Source organism: Temnothorax americanus, unplaced genomic scaffold (genome assembly GCF_048541705.1).
Source record: "Temnothorax americanus isolate GAGA-0224 unplaced genomic scaffold, ASM4854170v1 Scaffold41, whole genome shotgun sequence".
NCBI lineage: Eukaryota > Metazoa > Arthropoda > Insecta > Hymenoptera > Formicidae > Temnothorax > Temnothorax americanus.
Window position 1 is genome coordinate 689,091 of NW_027509559.1, and position 20,203 is coordinate 709,293.

The 20,203-nt window shown below is 28.9% G+C and overlaps 2 protein-coding genes across 5 annotated transcripts; both read left to right on the forward strand.

The window, feature by feature from the left end:
• Nucleotides 1–1,717: 1,717 nt before the first annotated feature.
• LOC143902872 (glutamyl aminopeptidase-like) lies at nt 1,718–13,240 on the forward strand. 3 transcript variants are annotated; one of them, XM_077416066.1, is made up of 12 exons: nt 1,718–1,780; nt 2,673–3,213; nt 3,962–4,402; nt 6,253–6,445; nt 6,774–6,915; nt 7,174–7,255; nt 7,899–8,046; nt 9,679–9,860; nt 9,982–10,296; nt 10,404–10,473; nt 10,781–10,828; nt 12,081–13,240. In XM_077416066.1, the coding sequence occupies exons 2-12, from the start codon at nt 2,711–2,713 to the stop codon at nt 12,255–12,257; spliced, it is 2,301 nt and encodes a 766-aa protein (XP_077272192.1). In that variant the 5' UTR covers nt 1,718–1,780; nt 2,673–2,710; the 3' UTR covers nt 12,258–13,240. The 3 variants fall into 3 exon arrangements, with proteins under 3 accessions (XP_077272192.1, XP_077272191.1, XP_077272193.1); XM_077416065.1 differs by having other exon boundaries at nt 1,728–1,790; XM_077416067.1 differs by having other exon boundaries at nt 1,733–1,790; nt 2,569–3,213.
• Nucleotides 13,241–17,079: 3,839 nt separating this feature from the next.
• On the forward strand, nt 17,080–19,870 carry Polr3c (RNA polymerase III subunit C). Of its 2 annotated transcripts, XM_077416069.1 has the most exons (8): nt 17,080–17,437; nt 17,556–17,659; nt 17,804–17,922; nt 18,020–18,156; nt 18,284–18,524; nt 18,609–18,971; nt 19,093–19,453; nt 19,559–19,870. In XM_077416069.1, the coding sequence occupies exons 2-8, from the start codon at nt 17,600–17,602 to the stop codon at nt 19,691–19,693; spliced, it is 1,416 nt and encodes a 471-aa protein (XP_077272195.1). In that variant the 5' UTR covers nt 17,080–17,437; nt 17,556–17,599; the 3' UTR covers nt 19,694–19,870. The 2 variants fall into 2 exon arrangements, with proteins under 2 accessions (XP_077272195.1, XP_077272194.1); XM_077416068.1 differs by having other exon boundaries at nt 17,080–17,659.
• The last annotated feature ends 333 nt before the right edge of the window (nt 19,871–20,203 follow it).

Genomic DNA, 20,203 nt, shown 5'->3' on the forward strand with positions numbered 1-20,203 from the left:
CTCTTTCTCTCTCTCTCTCTCTCTCTCTCTCTCTCTCTCTCTCTCTCTCTCTCCTTCCCTCTCTTTTTCTCTCTATCACACACGAGTGTTTTGAAACACTCTGTGTACACACACACACACACACACACACACACACACACACACACACACACACACACACACACACACACACACACACACACACACACACACACACACACACACACACACACACACACACACACACACACACACACACACACACACCGCCAGCACATAGATACTGCCGGCGTTTGCGTAATCCGATGTGTACCACGTTGCATGTTGTTCAGTCAAATTTTGCACATTATGTGTATATGTGTATATGGAGTATACATGTGTATGCGTGTACATGTAGCGGTTTTCTTGCCATATCACGCGTATCGTGCAGTCTTGATCTTATATTGATGCATTTTTTTATATCAGATTGAAAAGGCACTGCGTCAAAGTTAAAATAAAATTTCTTCATCTGATATGTAAAGAAAGTGCATCAATATGGGATCAAAATTGCGCGCGCGAGGTAATACGGCGAAGAGATAACAACACTTCTTACTTAAAGAAATCCTCTTCATGTACACACATACATATGCACCCCATACACGTACATACATGATGTGCAAAATTTGACTGAGCAACATGCAACGTGGTGCATCAGGTTACGCAAATGTCGGCGGTATCGTGTTAAAATTGTAAAAAAACAGGGGTTACTTTAAATTGCGATAATCTCGCTAAATAATCGGCGTAGGACAAAGTTTTTTTTTTTTTTTTTTTTTTATTTGAAAGGACAAAGTCCGTACTTTGAGATGTTATCAATGATTATGTTCGCCAATTTTTTGTTAGGCGGTGAAAGACTGCAAATTTCAAGGTTTATTAGAATATCTCAAATACGTCCTTATTCAAAGCTGACCACGTTTTTGAATATTAACCTGAGTATAACAATTGAACAAAAGTACCTTATAGTAGAGAGTTTGCTCTGTATAACCTTTTTTTAAACTTTTTTTTACGTTAATTATTTGCTGAGTAATTACAGTTTAAAAATGGACAAAAATTTACTGACAAAAAGTGATTTCCTTAATTTTTATGAGCAGTCTATATACGCGAGTATATGTATATATTATATACATAAGATATCAAATAAACTTGCATTTTATTCTTACATCATATAAAATCAGAATTCCAAAAAAGTTTGTAATTAATTTTAATAGTTAATATATTATTTCTTTCTTTCTGTGTAAAGAATTGTTGTTTCTATATACGCTATCATGATTATTGATCATTCTCGATAAGTCAATTTCAAAGAAATCTAAATTCATAGCTTTGTTTTATCAAATATATACCGCTTTATATACAATTTAGAATTTGTAAAAGATGTTACAAATTCTAAATTCTAAATTTGGTAAAATAAACCAATAAACTCAGATTTCCTTGAAATTTACTTATAAAAAATGTTCAATAGTCATGATATCGCAGAAAGAACAATTTCTTATATAGTAAGAAATAAATAATAACATATTATAATTAATTACAATTTAAGAATTGTGATTTTATATGATGTAAGAATAAAATGCAAGTTTATTTGATGTCCTATTGAAATTCAACGGGAAAATAAGAAATCTATTAACGGTCTTAGAGAATCTGTTTACACGACATTATACATACTTGTTATGATATGTATCACGTCGTCGTCAATATTATCGTCAGTTCTGAGTGATCCGTCGAAACGGAAAGATCGCGCGATTCTAATACGCTTCTGGCACTGACGGTTCGTAATTGTAAGCGTTAACTGCTGTTAACTGTTAGAATAAGCTGTAGACATCTATTAGCCCAAAATTTTATTATATAGAATAACTTACTAAAGTAGAACAATTATATATATCACTTTTAAATATACAAATAAAAGAAATATGAATATATCTCCATTTTATCTTATAAGAAAAATTTTACATAAATACGATGAAAATTATCAATTTTACTCTATACCTACAGAAAAAGACTATTTTTTTTATTTGGCTAGATTAAATACCATTTATATGCTTTCGCAGATAAATATGTTTGTGCTTTTGCGAGCGAGTATGTGTTTTTTTTTTATCGTTACCTATACTTGGTCGGTGATGTAATTGTGTCGGTTTTTTGGACTTTTTCGGGTGCATCATTCCCGTGAGACATTTTGAAAGACATTCTCACTTTTATTATTTCTAGTACGAATACTTTTACATATATGTATATACACAATATACATCAATATACATCAAAATTAGTATTTTGCGGCACGTTAGACAAACTAAATGAAAAAAATATTTCCTTTATTAAACATTAAATTCTAAAACACACAAGATCTTCAAGATTTTGAAAAAAATTGTGCAATTCTTTGAAAATTACATACTTGTATCACAATATATAGCTCTAACTTTAAAAATAAACACAATATTAATATATTATGAGCCAAGATCTGTGATAAAAATTATTAATTTCTTTCTGAATAGGCTATAAATCATTTTAATAAAATAATAGCTGTAATTGTATTTCTTCTTCTTTATAATTAATTTCCAGACAACACGTATGTCTAAAGGACGTTGGGGCGTTTAGGGTATTCTTCAGATACACGTGTTATTACATTTCGTTTGAATTTCTTTTTCTTCTAACGAACATTATAGGTTTTCGCAAACACTACTAAACTTTATTTGGATTTGCCATGAGATTATTACAACTGCTATTAACTAGCATCTTTATATTTATAAGAGTAAAACATTATTATGCTTATCCTGATAATAATGAGAACAATGATGAGTCTCCTACTGAATCTTCCATCGAGTCTTCCACTGAAGATAATTTATATTTACCGGATATAGTACCGGAGCATTATAAAATACAACTAGAACTTGCAGCCGAAGAAGATATGTTCTACGGTATATCTGAAGTAAACATCACGATTAAGAATGCAACAAGTTTCATATATTTGCACTCTGAATTGAATATCACAAATGTAACATTAACTGAACATAATACCACGAATGAAACCGAGCATATTATACAAAGTTACAAATACATAAAGAAAATGAAAATGATCGTTTTTTACTTCGATTATGAACTAACATCTGGAAAATACATGCTAAACATGGCATTTACGAGTATTATAGATAATAACATCGGTGGTTTTTCCAAAACTTCGTACAGAAACGATAGAGGAGATCTAAAGTGAGTAAATTTAAAAATAATAAGAATACACGTTGTTACAAGAATTATTAATATTCAAAAGATATGTACCAACAAGCGTTTTAGCTAATCGAGATTTAGTCTATATGTTATATAAAATTTAATAAAAATCCTTTAAATATACAAAATGTGTGAAATTAACACAGAAGTATATTGCAGGGTTGTAAAAGATATTCTAATAGCATTAATTGTTTAAACATAGATAGTACAGCCTTAAAGTGGTCTGATTTCTTAACTATCATCAAATTTATGTGGTTTCGTTTTTTAGATTTCTCTAGCCAAAATTGTGTCTGTTTTACGTATACATCGTACATTACGGAATTATCATTCTATCTTATACTAATAAGAGCGGATATAAAATTACACAATAATAAAAAGCATTAATAAAAATTACACGTGATGAAATATTATTAATATTAATTATAACGCAATAATTGCGTTTCTCATTTTTTAGCACCTATGCTATCTTTTAACGGGAGACGCCAGAGACAAAAGTAACACGGAACAAACGTGACAGATGCAAAAAACATACATATATACATACATTCGCGAATGAAAATTTTAATCGTCAATCAATTTTAAAATAAAGGCACGTTGCAAGAATAAAAACGATTAACAAACTCAGTCACAAGCGTCCCATTATGTTTTTTTTTGTCATATTTTTGCTTGGCCTCTCTTACTAACACACTAATAGAAATTTTATCGTTATCTGGAATATTGTTAAAATTAGGTGGTTAATCGCAACGCGTACTTGGACGATGGGTGCACGAAGAATGTTTCCATGTTGGGATGAGCCAAAATTCCAGGCTAAATTTACTATAACTATAGAGCACCATGCAAAATATACGGCTTTATCTAATATGCCAATATCCATATCAGAGACTATAAATGATACTGCAATCACATCTTTTAATACAACTCCAGCAATATCCACTCACCTTATAGTTATTGTACTATGTGATTTATCCATTTCTACTGATGAAAACATTAATTGGCGAGGCAGGCAGCAATCGATAAGTGACCAAAGTTTTGCAAGCTTCATTGCTACATCTTTCACGTTATATTTGGAAACTGAGTGGAAAGAATTGCAAAACTTTTCAAACGTGCAACACGTCGCGATTCCAGGTTTACTAGATGACGGTATGGCAAAGTGGGCATTCATATCTTATAGGTAATATATATTATTAAACACAAATATTTTAAAATCACGATTAGACATGGATTTGTAAAAAAGATGAAGATTGTCTTTTTGCTCTTATTAAATAGTTAATAGAATTTAATAGTTGGAGAATCTGTATATCTTTACAGAGAAGGATAGACTCCGGCAGAAAATTGCAACTATCATAACAGTACATGATACATCATACTTTATATATATATATAAAATATATATATATATAAATTTTTAAGCTATGTGATATTTTAATAGTAATAAATTTAAATATTATTTTATTAAACTGCACTCGATCGTAAAGAGAATTTCTAACGTTCTATACTAGCAGAGCAAAGTTATAATTATCATAAGTAAAGTGAATTTAATTGTATATAATTCGGAAAGTGACCCAATATAATTTCTTTAAAAATATACATGCAGAAGAAAATATCAATTATGAAACCATCAGTATTTTGTCGAATTATTCGAGAAGCAGTGCAAAATCTTCTTTATTTTTTCAAATAAGAATTGTATTTATTTTACAAAATATTTTTATATATTATTTCTGATATAACATGTAAAAAAATAATGAATATATCGTATTTATATTTTGATAAATTTTACTTTATATTACTTTTAAAAAATTTTATCTTATTACTTTATCATATATTCATATCCGACAAGAATTTGACTACTCGCGTATATATAATTTTCTTTTAATTTTCGGGATACAATAACCGAATTAATGTTGATCTGTACTATTAACCGAAGCTCGCAAAATTGCTTAGCAAAACAGATACATTCATTAGATTAATTTTTGCTGCTAAACACAATATGATTATTATATATTTCAAGTTAAATGAATGTGTTAGAACCTTATTCAAACATATGAATAACTTTGATTCTTCAACAAACATCATTATTGCATAACAATGGCAAGTTGACGGATTAAATAAAGAAAACCATACTGTTTTAAAAATTGTATTCATTCTATTAATATTAATATATAAACTATTCTGAATCATAAAAATTTTAATTTCTCTGCTGGTCTACCAAGTGTGTAAATCTTTTGTAAAGATGTTACAAAATAGCTTGTATTTATTAAAAATTATTATATCATATATATACATATTGCAGTTCTAAAATACCTACATAATTAATTATATCAAAAATCAATTTTGCAAAATACTTGTAAATTTTATTAGTTAAATGTCAACAGAAATAGAATAGAATCTGTTGTCAGAATTATCGGCAGAACGATTGCAGAAGTCAAGTTGAATCTGCCATTTGGTGATCATTTAAATGTGTACAAAATAAACAGATTCCGTTTGATTCTGTTAGCAAACTGTTAATGTTAGAATATTGTCAATATTTTGCTTTTATTGGGTAGCTACATCATATCTTGCCTTGTCAGTTGTGTGTGTTAAACATGCATATAATTTCTGCGTTAAAGTATTGGTATTTATTATTTCTAAAGCAAAGTCAGATATGGCGTGATAAATACGAGATAAATTCAGATGTATCTAACATCGCTTGCAGACATTTCGCTAAAAATAACGATAGACTGAACAATCAGACTATCAAAAATTAAAAACTAATAAAAGTCATACATAAAAATATGCTCATTATGTCTTTAATGTAATCACAACTGTAATCGAAGTATATTTTTCACAAATAATTCGAGAACTGATGTTTTATTTTACAAAAATAAATTGACAATATATTTTTTAATACGTATATATAAGTCAAAAGTCGACCTACCTGATAATAAAGCATTCTGATATGTACTGATTAATAGCAGAATTAATAACATGGCGTGTTGATAACGTTGATTCAACATAACCGCGTTAATTATAAATGATTTTTAGAGAGGAAGACATTATCTGTAATGAAGAATTAGATTATTATCCCGCTGCGCAACGTATAAAAGTGGTATCATTAATAAAACGTAAAATATCACGTCAATGGTTGAGTACTGTAGTCAGCCCATCAAGTTGGTCTTATATGTGGCTGAACGAAGGTATTGCTACATTTTTCTATATAGAGGATGTCGTTAAGAAGGTGAATTTCTTATATATCTCTTATGTTATTTTATTATAAAATAAATTTTTTTTACGCATTAAAGTGGTACTAGGAAAGTCTTCAGCAATTTTCCTAAATAATTTCAGTCAAGTGCTGTTTAAAAACATCTTGAACACTTTTAGTAAAGATGTCTGTGTAGGTTATGAATACATTACGCATTTTTTAATTTAAAATTAAAAATTGAAAATAGCAAATTTATTTCTAAGAATAACACGTAATTAATGCTATTTCACGTTACAAATAAGAATATCTCTTTATTAAATGCTCATCAATTATTTTATTCTTTTGTTTTGTGTTTTGTTTCTAGACTACTGGTTATTTATTTGCAATCCAAACTATGCAAGAATCTCTCCATTTGGACGTTTTATCCATTATGAGTCCTCTCATATCAGAAACTGATCAATTTTCTGACATTAATTCAATTTTCTCCTTTTCCTATTACGTAAAAGGTATGTATTCAAATAGTAAAATCTAGTCAATTAGTACAAATTATTGAACATATATCTTATAAGAATAAAAGAAAGAACATTTCTGCATTTTATTTATACGGCAATTTGCTGCAAAATGAAAAAATTACCCATAAGAATTAACAGCTTAAATTAACGATACTTTGCAAAATTACTGGCACTTACAAAAGACATTACATATATGTATAATAATTACTATTTAATACGACTAATAACATTTTATGACATAAATTGCCGCAGCACCTTTTATAATACGCATGTTGCGATGTATACTGGGCGACAAAGTATTTCGGAATGGTATTAATACATATTTCAAAAGACAGTAAGTACATATTTTTTTATATTATTTTTCCTTCATCTCTTTCATACTTGGATTTTTTTCAAATATTTAATTTTTCACTTTTGTTCCTTGGTTCTGGGCTTCCACAGAAATTTTTATAGGAATTAAGATCAACAATACATATTAACATTATGATCACTATATCATCACTAATATTTCAACACTTATATTTTTCCTCCATTTATAAATGTACAACATATGTATATTCAAGATTAATGTTTCTCAACTGATGTCTTTTGCGTTCCTTTGCATGGATGTATAATTATCTAATTTTAATTTGTATTTTCCAGAAAAGTCAGAAATGGGTAACTGTTCTCTCCTCTGTCCGCTCCTACAGGTGACGGTCATGCTGTTAAAAAAAATTTTTTGTTTTTATAATTTTCCTAAATTAATATTTTTTTCTGCCCTAATTTTTTCATTATTTTCTGTTCCATGAATCCATAACTCCTATTTAATTTTTATGTTATCTTTCAATTGTTTCTACATTTGATGTTCTCATTCTCTCTTTTGTTTATAAACATTTATTATAAAAAAATATCTTTTTACTTGTTATTTTTTTCTTTTCTTTGTACAATCACACATACACACGTTATCATCAGAATAAAATTTTATAAACTTTTATTAGATCGGCTTCTCTGAATGATTTCTGGACTGACATGCAAACTGCTTATGATGAAGACTTGCCTGAAATAGTGCCGATGATAACAATTAATATAAAAAAAGTAATGGATCCTTGGATAGAGCAAAAAAGTTTTCCTGTGTTATATGTAGAGGTAGGAGACGACTATATTAGCATAATAAATGATGGGGATTGGATGGTACCGCTGACGAATACAACGCAAAAATATCTTGATTTTAATGATACTCCAACCATTAAATGGCTTAATTCTGGAAAAAATTATCATATGCTTATTGGTTCAAAATTAAGTTTAAATGATACTTGGGTAATATTTAATATACAACAAAGAGGTAAATATTGATCAGTTATTTTTCATTAAAATGCACTTGCACGTATATAAATTAAATTATTTTGTCAGCATAAACAATTTGTAAAAATTCAATATTCAAATGTGTTTTAACAATAATATTCCGATTATAATAGACCAGCGCAACCTTTCAAAAAATTAGACACATACGAATAAAAAACAATTTTATATATAATCTAGCTTCATGTAATGATTAATACTCGCAACTTGTCAGACTGCGTTATAGAGATACACGGAGCGGTTTCGCGCTGCGTGTGTATTTGGCGCGAGTCACTACCGTGTCTCTCGATAAAATTAAATATTTAAATGTGTAGTTTTATATCAAAAACATTTTGGTTATAATAAACTAAAGTAACTTTTCAAAAAGAGATACGAATACAAAACAATTTTATATACATATAATCTTCATGTAATGATTAATAATATTTTCCGTTGTCACGTAAATTTTCAAGATAGACAATGTAACATTAAAACTAATATTATTCCAAAATTTTGATACAATAATATAATATTACAATTATAATTTAATACAGTAATCTATAATTTGTATTTCTTTTAGGATATTCCTAAATTTGAATAAAACGTATATCTAAATGTATTAGAAAATACCAAAAGTATTTGAACACCTCTTCTATTGAATTCCATATCAAAATGATTTAATAAGCATTTATTTATTATATAATAGGATATTATCGTGTCAATTATAATAAAGAGAATTGGCTAAAAATTGCACGCTACTTGAATTCTGAGAACTATAAGAAAATTCATGTTCTCAATCGAGCTCAAATCATAGACGACGCCTTTCACTTCATGATAACAAACAATCTCATGTCTGGCATATTCTGGAATCTCGCGAACTAAGTATTTGTCGCAAGAAACAGATTACATAGCATGGTATCCCATGTTTAAAGCCATAGAATACATATCATATCTCTTTCCATTTTCCGAAAGTAAACAACTCAAGGTAAAAATTATGTTTTGTTAATAAGAAGCTGTACATACATGATTATTGCATTACAATAACAATAACAACTTTCAGATAATTTTTAATAAAAGTATATGTTTAATTAAAAAGAATTTTTACTAACCAATTTATTTGTTTTTTAATTAGGATATATTTTATCTCATAAAAGCTTTGCAATTAGAATTTTTGAAATCTACTTACAATTAGTAAACAGAAATTTATTAATAATAAAAAAATTATGTAAAAATATATTTACTAAATTTACACAAGTTTATATTGCCACAATAAAATGCATATAATAATCAAAAAAAGAACCAAATATTTTGGGATTATGTTGTATTTAATTTTTTCAAATAAAAAAAGTTTGAAGAAAATGTTAATAATTTTACACGCAACAATTTTTAAAAATATATATTAACCAATGGTAGAGTATTTTCTTATTTTTTAATATTTAGATAAAAGTGCTGAATCAATTACGTCCAGTTCTTCGAAAAATAGAATACAATGAGTATTCTGAGAACAATGACTTTACAAAATGTTTAAGACAAGAAGCCGCAAAATGGGCATGTGTTCTGGGCGATCCTGAATGCAAGACAGAAGCCGTCACTAAATTGAAATTGCATCTAGAGAATCCTAAGTAATTTTTCATATATAACGTTCTTTTATAACCATATTTTTGAATTATTTTCAACGCTTGATAAACTGTTTGATTAAAATGTATACGAGACAATTCACACTTTTGTGATCCATCTTTTTAGAAACAATAAACTTTTACCAAGCTGGACATATTGTAATGGTTTGGCAGTTGCGGATGTCGTTACTCTTCATCGCTATATGGAAGATACATTTGTATTTAAAAAAAATACTAAAATGTTTGAATTCTTGGCCTGCTCTGATCAACCTCTTCTTATCCTGCGCATGTTTATACTTGATATGAAAGCAAAGCTTAATAACGGATATTCTTTAATCAATAAAAACCATATTGATCTCTTTCATTATATTGTCATGAGACATGCAAGAAATAATACTATACTTAATCATATGTTTAACGGTTGGAATTTCTTTAAACCAAAGTAATAAATAGTTTTTTTATAAAAACATTAACATACATGTATTCTGTTCATAATTATAAAAGTTTCTCATACATGCTAACTATATATTATCTATTTTGTCTTTATAGAGAAATTAGTACCATCACAGCACTAATTGGTATTATTAATAACGTGTATTCTGAGAAACAACTTGACAAGGTAAATATTATGGAGTCAAATTATTGTATTCCTTTTTTATAATTTTTCTATTTTTGTAAACTTTTATATTTGTAATCTATCTAATACATTATAAGTATTTTGATTTAATCATGCAGAGTGTAAAAAATTGTATAAACAATAATATAGAAAAAATAACAATAAGAAGTAAATTATACCTATTATATTAAATTTTTTTCATTAACAAATTACTTTATTAAATTATTAATATAAGTATTATATTAAATTTATTATTATAAGACTAAAAGATAATTTATTGATGATAAATATATGTCAAAACATGTTCCAGATAATGACGTTTGTAAAGAATATAAATAAAATACTATTAACCGTTAGTGTAAGTATTTGGAATCAAAATTAATTGACAAAAATAAGGTTTGTATTGGGTTGTAACAAAAAGCGTAACGTTGTTTGACAGTTGGCGATGAAGAATATAAAAAATCTTAGAAGGACAGAATGAATTTATCGCAAAGATGCCAAATGGAATAAACGTCGCATATGTAGTTCAATAAATATTTATATACAAATGTAATAATTAACTTGGAATTTTACTTAAAAAAACGCTACTAACTTTTGTTACAACTTAGTACATAAATTTAAAAGTATTACTCTCATTATTAGCTTATTTCCAGAAAAATATATTCAAGCATCAATACTTATTTTATGTTATATATATATGTGTATATATATATATATTATATATATACACATACACATATGGCATGTACACATACAAAATGTTCTCATGTAAAACGGCCAGACTTAAAACATGAGTTTAGAGTCTTAAAACAAATAAAAGTTTTACTCTGAAGATATGCTCGCAAACGTTTCTTTCAAGAGATATTGACTTCTAAAATTACAGAACTATTTTATAGAAATGTATAATTTTAATATATAATGTAGGTTTATCCCTTTTAATGTTGAACAATAATTAAAATAAAGATAATTATTTTTTTTAGTGCTTTACAATAATCAAAATTGACGTATTAAATATTTTGTTTAAAATGATGGCCTCCAGCCTAAAGACAAGCGTTGCACTTATCGGTGAGAGAACGATTGACCGACTAACATTGTGCGTCTTCATTTGTCCGCTTGTACTATCTTTCGTTTTAATGTTTGAAGATCATTAGTAGGCACTTCATTATCTTTTTTGCTTGAATACAACAAATTTGTTCTTTTACCGATAGGTGCAATGCTTATTTCCAGGCTATTTCTCTCCAAGCCATTATTTTGAATAAAATATTTTATACTTAAATTTTAATTAATGTTAAGCAATAACGACAATAATTGTTTTAATTTTGATGACTGTTTCGCAATAAAGATGATAAACCTCTATTATTTCGAAATTATTGATTCCTAATTCTGTGAATTCAAAACTCAATATTTCTTGAACAAAGCGCGTGCGTGCATACCTCCACAGGAGAATTTTTATTTTTAAGATCCTAAATTCATATTTCAAGTTTGGCCGTTTAACTCAGGAACACCCTGTATGTAAAATTTACGTTTAATGCAACATGATTTCTTATTTTAAAATTAACTACTGTACAAGATTTGTGCATGTGTAATAATATATTGAAATAATTTTGTAGATACACCCATTGATAAGAAACAGCATCGAATCCAAAACACAGAATTGTACAGAGTGTGCAAAAATGATTATAGACAAATATATTCAATTGCAAATTTGCAGTATACAAACCAAGGTAAACATACGCTTATCTCAACTCAAGAGACACATGAATTCTTGTGGTACTATGTGTATATAATTTCTCGTTATCAATTTATCCAATCGCAAATAACAAGAGTCTGTCATGTATACAACTATATACTATACACTTAGCTACATTTAAGATTATAAACTAAACGAATAACTTTATATATATTTATATTTTACCATTTTTTTTAATTATGACTTTGTTGGATATTTTTGAATAATGTTATTTATTACTATAATTTAATTATTATTACCTGTCACTGATCTGCTGCAAACGTGTTTTATAGTAGTATTAGTAAAACGTAGTTCTAATTAATTTATATATGTATATAGAACAGCTTAGAAGTTTTCTAATATAATATATACTTTGTAGTCCAATTTTGGGAACGTATTCTACTAATTTTATAAAATTTATAAAATTTTATTTATAAAATTCTACAAATTTTATTGATATCAAACACAACGTGTGTGTTTGCTCCGCATTATAGACTTTTTAGGATAAAGATTCATAATAAATTTTTAAGAATCTGATTTTATTAAATTACCATTATTGCAAATTTTGAATAAACTCCGATATTAAATCAAGTATTTATGATTTCCTGCTTGCGCAGTAATATATGTCTTACACAGTATCTTTTTTTTTATCATAAACTATCGAATACGTTCAAAATTTCGGCTGGTTTGGACACACATAGCTGCTTACTTTTCTTATCTTTATAGTCAGTAGAATGAATCCTTAACTAGACAAAACTTTCAGAAACAAACCGTATGTAGTAATTTGTATTTATATTCAGCATCTATATAAACAGTTTTTATTAATAATGAATATTAATTTACATCAGTTATTTGGCATTAAATTTAAAATATTATAAGCATATATTATAACATTTTTTTATATTAATAATTGCTAATAAATATATCTTGTTATTAATATTTTCAATGTAACCTTCAAATGTGCATTTCTAATGTATTTGACTTTGTTTATATTAACTAAATATATAATTATATTTAAAGAAATATCTAATTGTACATTGCAAACCGCATGCTTTCTTTAAATGTAATTATATATGTTATATACCAATTGTATCGTTTTATTATTTTGTGCATAAAAGCAATAAAATTAAAAATAAACAATAATCAAATATTTCCTTTCTCTCTCTCTCTCTCTCTCTCTCTATATATATATATATATATATATATATATATATATAATAAATACATTTTGGACATCGCATTTTCTTATAGTTATAAATTTAAATTATTTATTAACTCTTATCTTAGGTTTCTCTCTCTCTCAACTAAAGTTTCATCCGATAGAAACAGGTAAATCTACAGAAGCCCTCCACCGTCTCCGCCGATTCCGATCGGCGGTCCTTTTTTATTTACAATACGTTTTTTTTTTAATTCTTATTATCATTTATTTTATTTCCTTTACAGTTTATTTTACAATATATACAACATTATAAAATGTTATATATTACAAAATTGACAATATAATATATTACAATAAGATTATACACAATATTTCTTTTTAACACGAAATTATATATACAATATTCGGTATGCGTACAATAATACGAAATTCTCACAATATAAAACATGTGGCTATGTAACATCACTTATTATTTATTGAATAATAAGTCTAAAGTTTTTTTATTATGCTTTATTTTTAATTTACGCGAGCAATTACGACCAAAAAGATTGTTAATAAATTTATTATTTATGTTACTCAATCAAGAAAAATGTCAATTATTGTCATATTTTGCGAAACTCAAAAGAAATGAATAATACGCGAAAAAATAGACAAAGCTTCGATATAAGACAATGATTAAAGCTGATCATGAAAAATACGTGACGCATGAAACGAGACCAAGCCACTTCCGATATATATATAATTTTTATGATATATCCATTGCAATAAAATAATTTATCGCGCATTTAAATTCTATAATTCCCGTTTTACTTTCAACGGCGAGATATAGACAAGCTTAAAAAAAAAACATGAGCACAACCGGTGTTATCACTGCGTTCAATGGAGAATAACTGACCCAATAATTTTGCCAAATCAAGATTCCTCATCCGCCAAGTGGCACGCCAGGTAGTAATATCCGACACAAAGACAAACAATTCACATAGTGCATGGAGAGCGAGCTGTGCTCTCCTTCTGTCAAGTTTCATTAGGATCAATCCATGAAAAAAAGTTAAGTAAACACCCGTTGAATTCCAAATTAAGACCCCGTTGCAGGAGAAAACGAATCTTGGATCTTCCGGATTGCTCCCGATAGCGGTTGTTTTGGCAGTTAATTAACGACTCTTATCTCTTTCCAAATTATATGTTTTAATTGATATTTATTATAACTTCTTACAAAATCAAGATTCGCGCGTGAAAATATATTCTTCCATTATTAAAAAAATACATATTTTATTACAAAAATCATGGATGAAACAAATCCTATCAAAGAGTGGTTACAAATAATTATATTTAAAAATAAAATACATATGTCTTTATTGTAGTTTATTATTATGTTCTCGGGTAACCGACTGTTCGGAGATGAATCAAACCGATAACGATGAGATTTCAATTAATTTCATAGTTAAATATTTAATGCCATAAAATTCATGTAATATTTTTAATTTTTCTGTGATATTTAATTAATTGTAATCAAGTAATTAAGTAGAATTATCTAAATATTGAATGCAACATTTGGATTGTTAGAACGGTCAAAATCTTACAGATAATACCCAATCGATTTGTCTCGAATTTATTAGGTTCGTGCACATTTTTAATTACGTTCATCATACATCAGGGTAATTTGTTTTTCAATGAGTATAAATCTTTTATTCATAAAATTTTAGCAATTGAACAAGTTATATGAAAATGTCTTACGTAACACATGTCATACATTGCATATGTAGTTTATTATATTAAAAATTAATTAAATAACCTACAAAAATATATTAAATAATTTGAGAAATTAAAAAATTAATTAAATTTCTGGAATGGCGGAATGTTCAGTGCCTGAAAAAGTTTCTTAAAAGAAACTAAAGATTAAATAAAAATATATATCCATTTGTAACCACTTCTTTTTTAAAGGAGTCACATATGAAACGACCAAAAGTTATAATAAACAGTACCTATCCATGTTCAATCTGCTAAATTTTTTAGAGTTAAAGTAAGATTAATATTAAAAAAAATTAAAGAAAAAATATTTAATAAGAAGAATAAAATCTTTTCTCTCAGAATATGTTATTTAATAAATTTCGTAATTTTACTTTAAAAATTACATGGTTGTAATCGTTAACTTATTACTGAAACCACTGCTTCCGGAAACCACCAAGAAAATTCGAAATTAATTTCGATCCTGCAACAAAAGCCCTTAGATTCAACGAGACACTGAACTAAAGAGCCGAAGATGGGTTCTATAGAAACGGACGAGAAATAACTCTCTACGACAAAAATCTATACAACTCTCCAAGAAATTACGAAAACTGAACATTTCATGGGTGTACGTGTGTGTGCTACATTTTCTTTTTAATGTATTATCATATTCTTCATCAAATTTTGCATGTTTACATCTCTTGCAAACATCATGAAACATTGTTGTTTTTTCCTTTGCGGAAACCATAGTAATAGTATGGCTTTACAGACGTTACAGACGTTTCGGTGATGATTTTGAAAAAATCGAAATCGATCAGCTTAGTTTAAGTAGATTGTTTTCCTCTTGTAAACTCTTGTAAACATACAAGAATTGTTTGGTGATCACGAATATCATCATAAAAACGTTTGGTGGTCAACCGTTTTCCCAGAAAATAAAAAAAATCGTATGCGCATAATGCTGGATATATCACCACTGTGCCATTAGCCGGAAAAATTGTATATATCACCCAAATTGACTTTGATAGGGCTCAATCGACGCGGAATCGTTTGGTGGTCACGAATATCGTCATTAAAACGTTTGGTGGTCAATGGTTTTCCTAAGAAATAGAAAAAATCGTACTCTCACGCCATTGGTCGCATGACTCCGTGACGTTAGCTCGGTAATTTGATGGATAAACATTATTTATCAATCAAATTGACTTTCATACGGCTCAATCGACGCGGAATCGTTTGGTGGTCACGAATATCGTCATTAAAACGTTTGGTGGTCAATCGTTTTCCTAAGAAATAGAAAAAACCGTACTTTCACGCCATTGGTCGTACGACTCCGTGACGTTAGCGGAATGAGCAAAGCGTAACGACTAGTATGTCCCAATAATTACTTTTTAACCATTCTATTTACAAATAATAATTATTATTATGTTCATAAATGTTACATTTAATGTGTTTCCTTTTAGAAATATTTAACTTTAATGCTTAAAATATTAAAATAAAGTTTGAACAAATTTCAAATGGAGACTCATGATTAGTCGCATGCAATCCGCGCTGCTCTCGATACGCTTCATGAGTACCTCGGGACCGTGAATCTGCGTAACGAAAACAGCGGAACGCTTGTGATTGGTCAAAGTCCGATGTTCGACGTATACGACGATCCGACATCCAATAGGAAATTTTTGTCTCATAATAAATTCTGTTATTGGATGTCGGATCGTCGTACATACGTCGTACATACGCTATTGGTTAGCCTCATGGGACTAACCAATCAGAATGATTCCGAGATTCCGTTTTCCGAGATTCCGTCCTGCATGGGGAGGCACCCTGAATCCTCCATTTGCACCCAGAGAGAGTATTAAGGTTATTCTACATTGAAGTCGTAGTCGTGAGTTGTAAGAAATTGACCAATCACAGATTGATTATTCTCCTCAACTTCGAATGTGATCGGTCAATTTCTTACATCTCACGACTACGACTTCTATGTAGAATAACCTTTAAACGCTGTTGGAAAGTGTCCAGGGATGACGCGTGGTCAGTGCCTACGCGAATGATTAGGAACACCAAGGTCCGTGGTTCGAATCCGACCCGGCCTTCGTCCCATATATACTTTGTTAAAAGAGATTTTTTCCGATTAAGATCCTTATGGATTAATGGTCTGCACGATTGGGAATCGGAAAGGATTCAATCAAAAGATTATGGACGTGTGTATCACGGTGGTAGTGTGAATGAATGACTAGGTATACATCGCTTGTGCTAATTACCTTAGGGTACAAGGCACCTTATTTCCTCATCCGAGGAACGTAACGGATAAAACTTCCCTTGGAAAGTGTCCCAACGACTCCCAACTCCCAACGTGTTCAGTAAGTTCAGTTACGTGTGGAATTGTATATTCACACGTACGGATAATATTGACAACGAAAGGATTAATGGTCATAAATATGAAGGACTTTTACAACAAATTGTGTTTGCTACTGTTAGAAGAGTACTTTGGCTCTATCGTACAGGATATTGGTAATAATTTAATGTATGGGACGAAAACGTTAGGTGCAATACATTTCGAAACAAATCTACCAATAGCAAAGGTAAGCAATGATGTAGCTCCATATTACGTACTAATGATGACAATTGTATTATTTGAAATATACATTTCGTACTTATTAGTATCTTGTATTTATTCGGAACTTCTCTTTTTGCTAATGTAACCTTTATTTAATTATCCTGTTTAGATCAAGGAAGCACTATGTGTCCTTATAAAATATGGTTTTGTCACATATAAACAAAATGAGGAGAACGTTGAGTATACTTTGCACCAAAATAAAATTATCATGCTCCTTCGCTATCCAAGGTATTTTTATAGAATAAGAATTTTTATTATGTTGTAGAATATAATTTGTCCCTTGTGTATTAAGAATATCAATTATTGTAGATATTATTCATTGCAGGTATATTCTTTTCGCAAAAACTTACTGTGGAGACGAGGGCGAAATCATGTTGGAAGAGGTGTTAAAACACGGGTACATCGCAGCATCTGAAGTAATAATAAAAACATATAAACGAATTGAACAGACACCTTCTAAATGTACGATTCAATAATCTTTCCATACAGGTTCCGTTTTTCTTTAAAAATTATTTTCTAATATTCTATTCTTATTCTAATATAATAAACTCTGAGATTTATTGTATCAATTATCTAAATGTTTTTATAGCCGTTGAACCACCTTCTATCCCAAATCTGAAAAAGGTATTCGAGTTATTGGTGAAAAATCAATTTTTAATGCATAGTACGTCCTTTGATACAATGACAGAAGATACTGAAAAACCTGATTATAACTTACCAGACCTTGATTTGGTGGCCATTTCCAATGTGTTGGAAGGACAAAATATTGAACTTCCGGATAGTAAAATATATTGGAAGGTTAATTTCGATCGATTTACTCAGGATCTTAGGTAAAAGCATTTTAATTTTTATAATCTCTGATTATATCTTAAAATGAATAACGCATTATTATATTAACATATAATTTATATCAGGGATCAAATCGTTATATCAGCTATGACCAAAAGATTTGATAAAAATGCTGGAGAATTAATGAGACAGTTGATCAATTTGATGTACTTGCGGACTGCATCCTGGGCAGCTACGTCAAATCCAATTCCATATACTGAGATAAAAGAAGAAGTGAAAAAATTGGATTATGAAGACCTCGAGCACTTTCTTGATCAGTACTTGCGGCTTCTAGAGGAGGATAGTACGCAATTCATCAAACGAGTTGGCGATTCTGGTGGAGGGCAGTACAGCGTTGACATGAAAAATGCATTCAAACAGTTAACATGGGCGACTTTGGAACATATCGTAACAGAGAGGTTTGGTTCCAAAGCTGCAAGAATTTTCAGGTAAAAAGTTACAGATTCAGTACTCAGTATTTCACTTTACTGCAAAGAAGAGAGAATGCTTCAATTTTTTTTTTTTGTATGTTTTCTCTACATAATCATTAGGCTTTTCTGTAATTTTTAGATTGGTTCGCATTGAAATTGACGTTAACCTAGAACAAATCCAGAATTTAGCAATGATTCCAGCAAAAGAAGCTAAATTCTTAACATATACTTTGTCACGAGAGAATTATATACAGACTGAAGAGATGAAGAAAAGTGGAACTTTGTCGGGGCCGACAAAAGCACCTTATCGCTTTTGTATCGATATAACTAAAATTGTCGAGATGGAAATCGAGCATTGTTATCAAGCATTATACAACATTATAAAAAGACGAGATCATGAATCGACTAGTAACAAACGTATGATAGAAAAGCAATTGAGAGTACAGATACTTTCTGCCAATTTGAAGGAACATGGCGCGACGGAACAACAACTGGCTGATGTAATACGAATATATACTTATATATTAATGAGCTAAGAGAGTTGCAAAAACAATGAATTAATTAATTAATATATAACAATATTTTAAAAACCTCTTTTTTTATAGATTGCAGAAATGATGACGCCATCTGAGACCGAACAGCTTGAAAAAGCGCAAAATGCAATCAAGAAACTGGCGGCCACAGAGTTACAAATCGATGAAACCTTATTTTTATTAACCATGTATTTTCGTTATCATTAAATTGCCATTCTCTTCTAATTCCTCTTTTCTGACATGACACCCGCACATGTAAAAATGAAAGTCTTTATTCATTTATATAGTTCATATTTATTTATGTATAATAATGATTACGCTTGTAAAATACAAACAACAAAGAGTACCTAGCTTTCAAATTATAATAAATATAATCATATATTTTTTTATGTTTATAATAGTGCTGTTCTCTATTGTGATATACAGTGCATTTGATGTCTCTATCTATGAGGAAAAGTCATCTTGGGTCGTGTCAACAAATAAATAATTGCAATTTGCCAATGTTTATTTGTATAGTTTAATTTAAGCAAATGGTGATGAATATATGTGTGCCTTTTGTCAAAAGAATGAAACATGAGAGTTAGTCACGTGACTCACAGCCAGTTGCTTGTGGTGCGTTCTTGATGAGAGACTTGTTTTACTTTAACTTCAATTATACTCAACAAAAATATATGTATTCTCAGACACGAGAATACTTCGTTCGCAATAACAGTATGT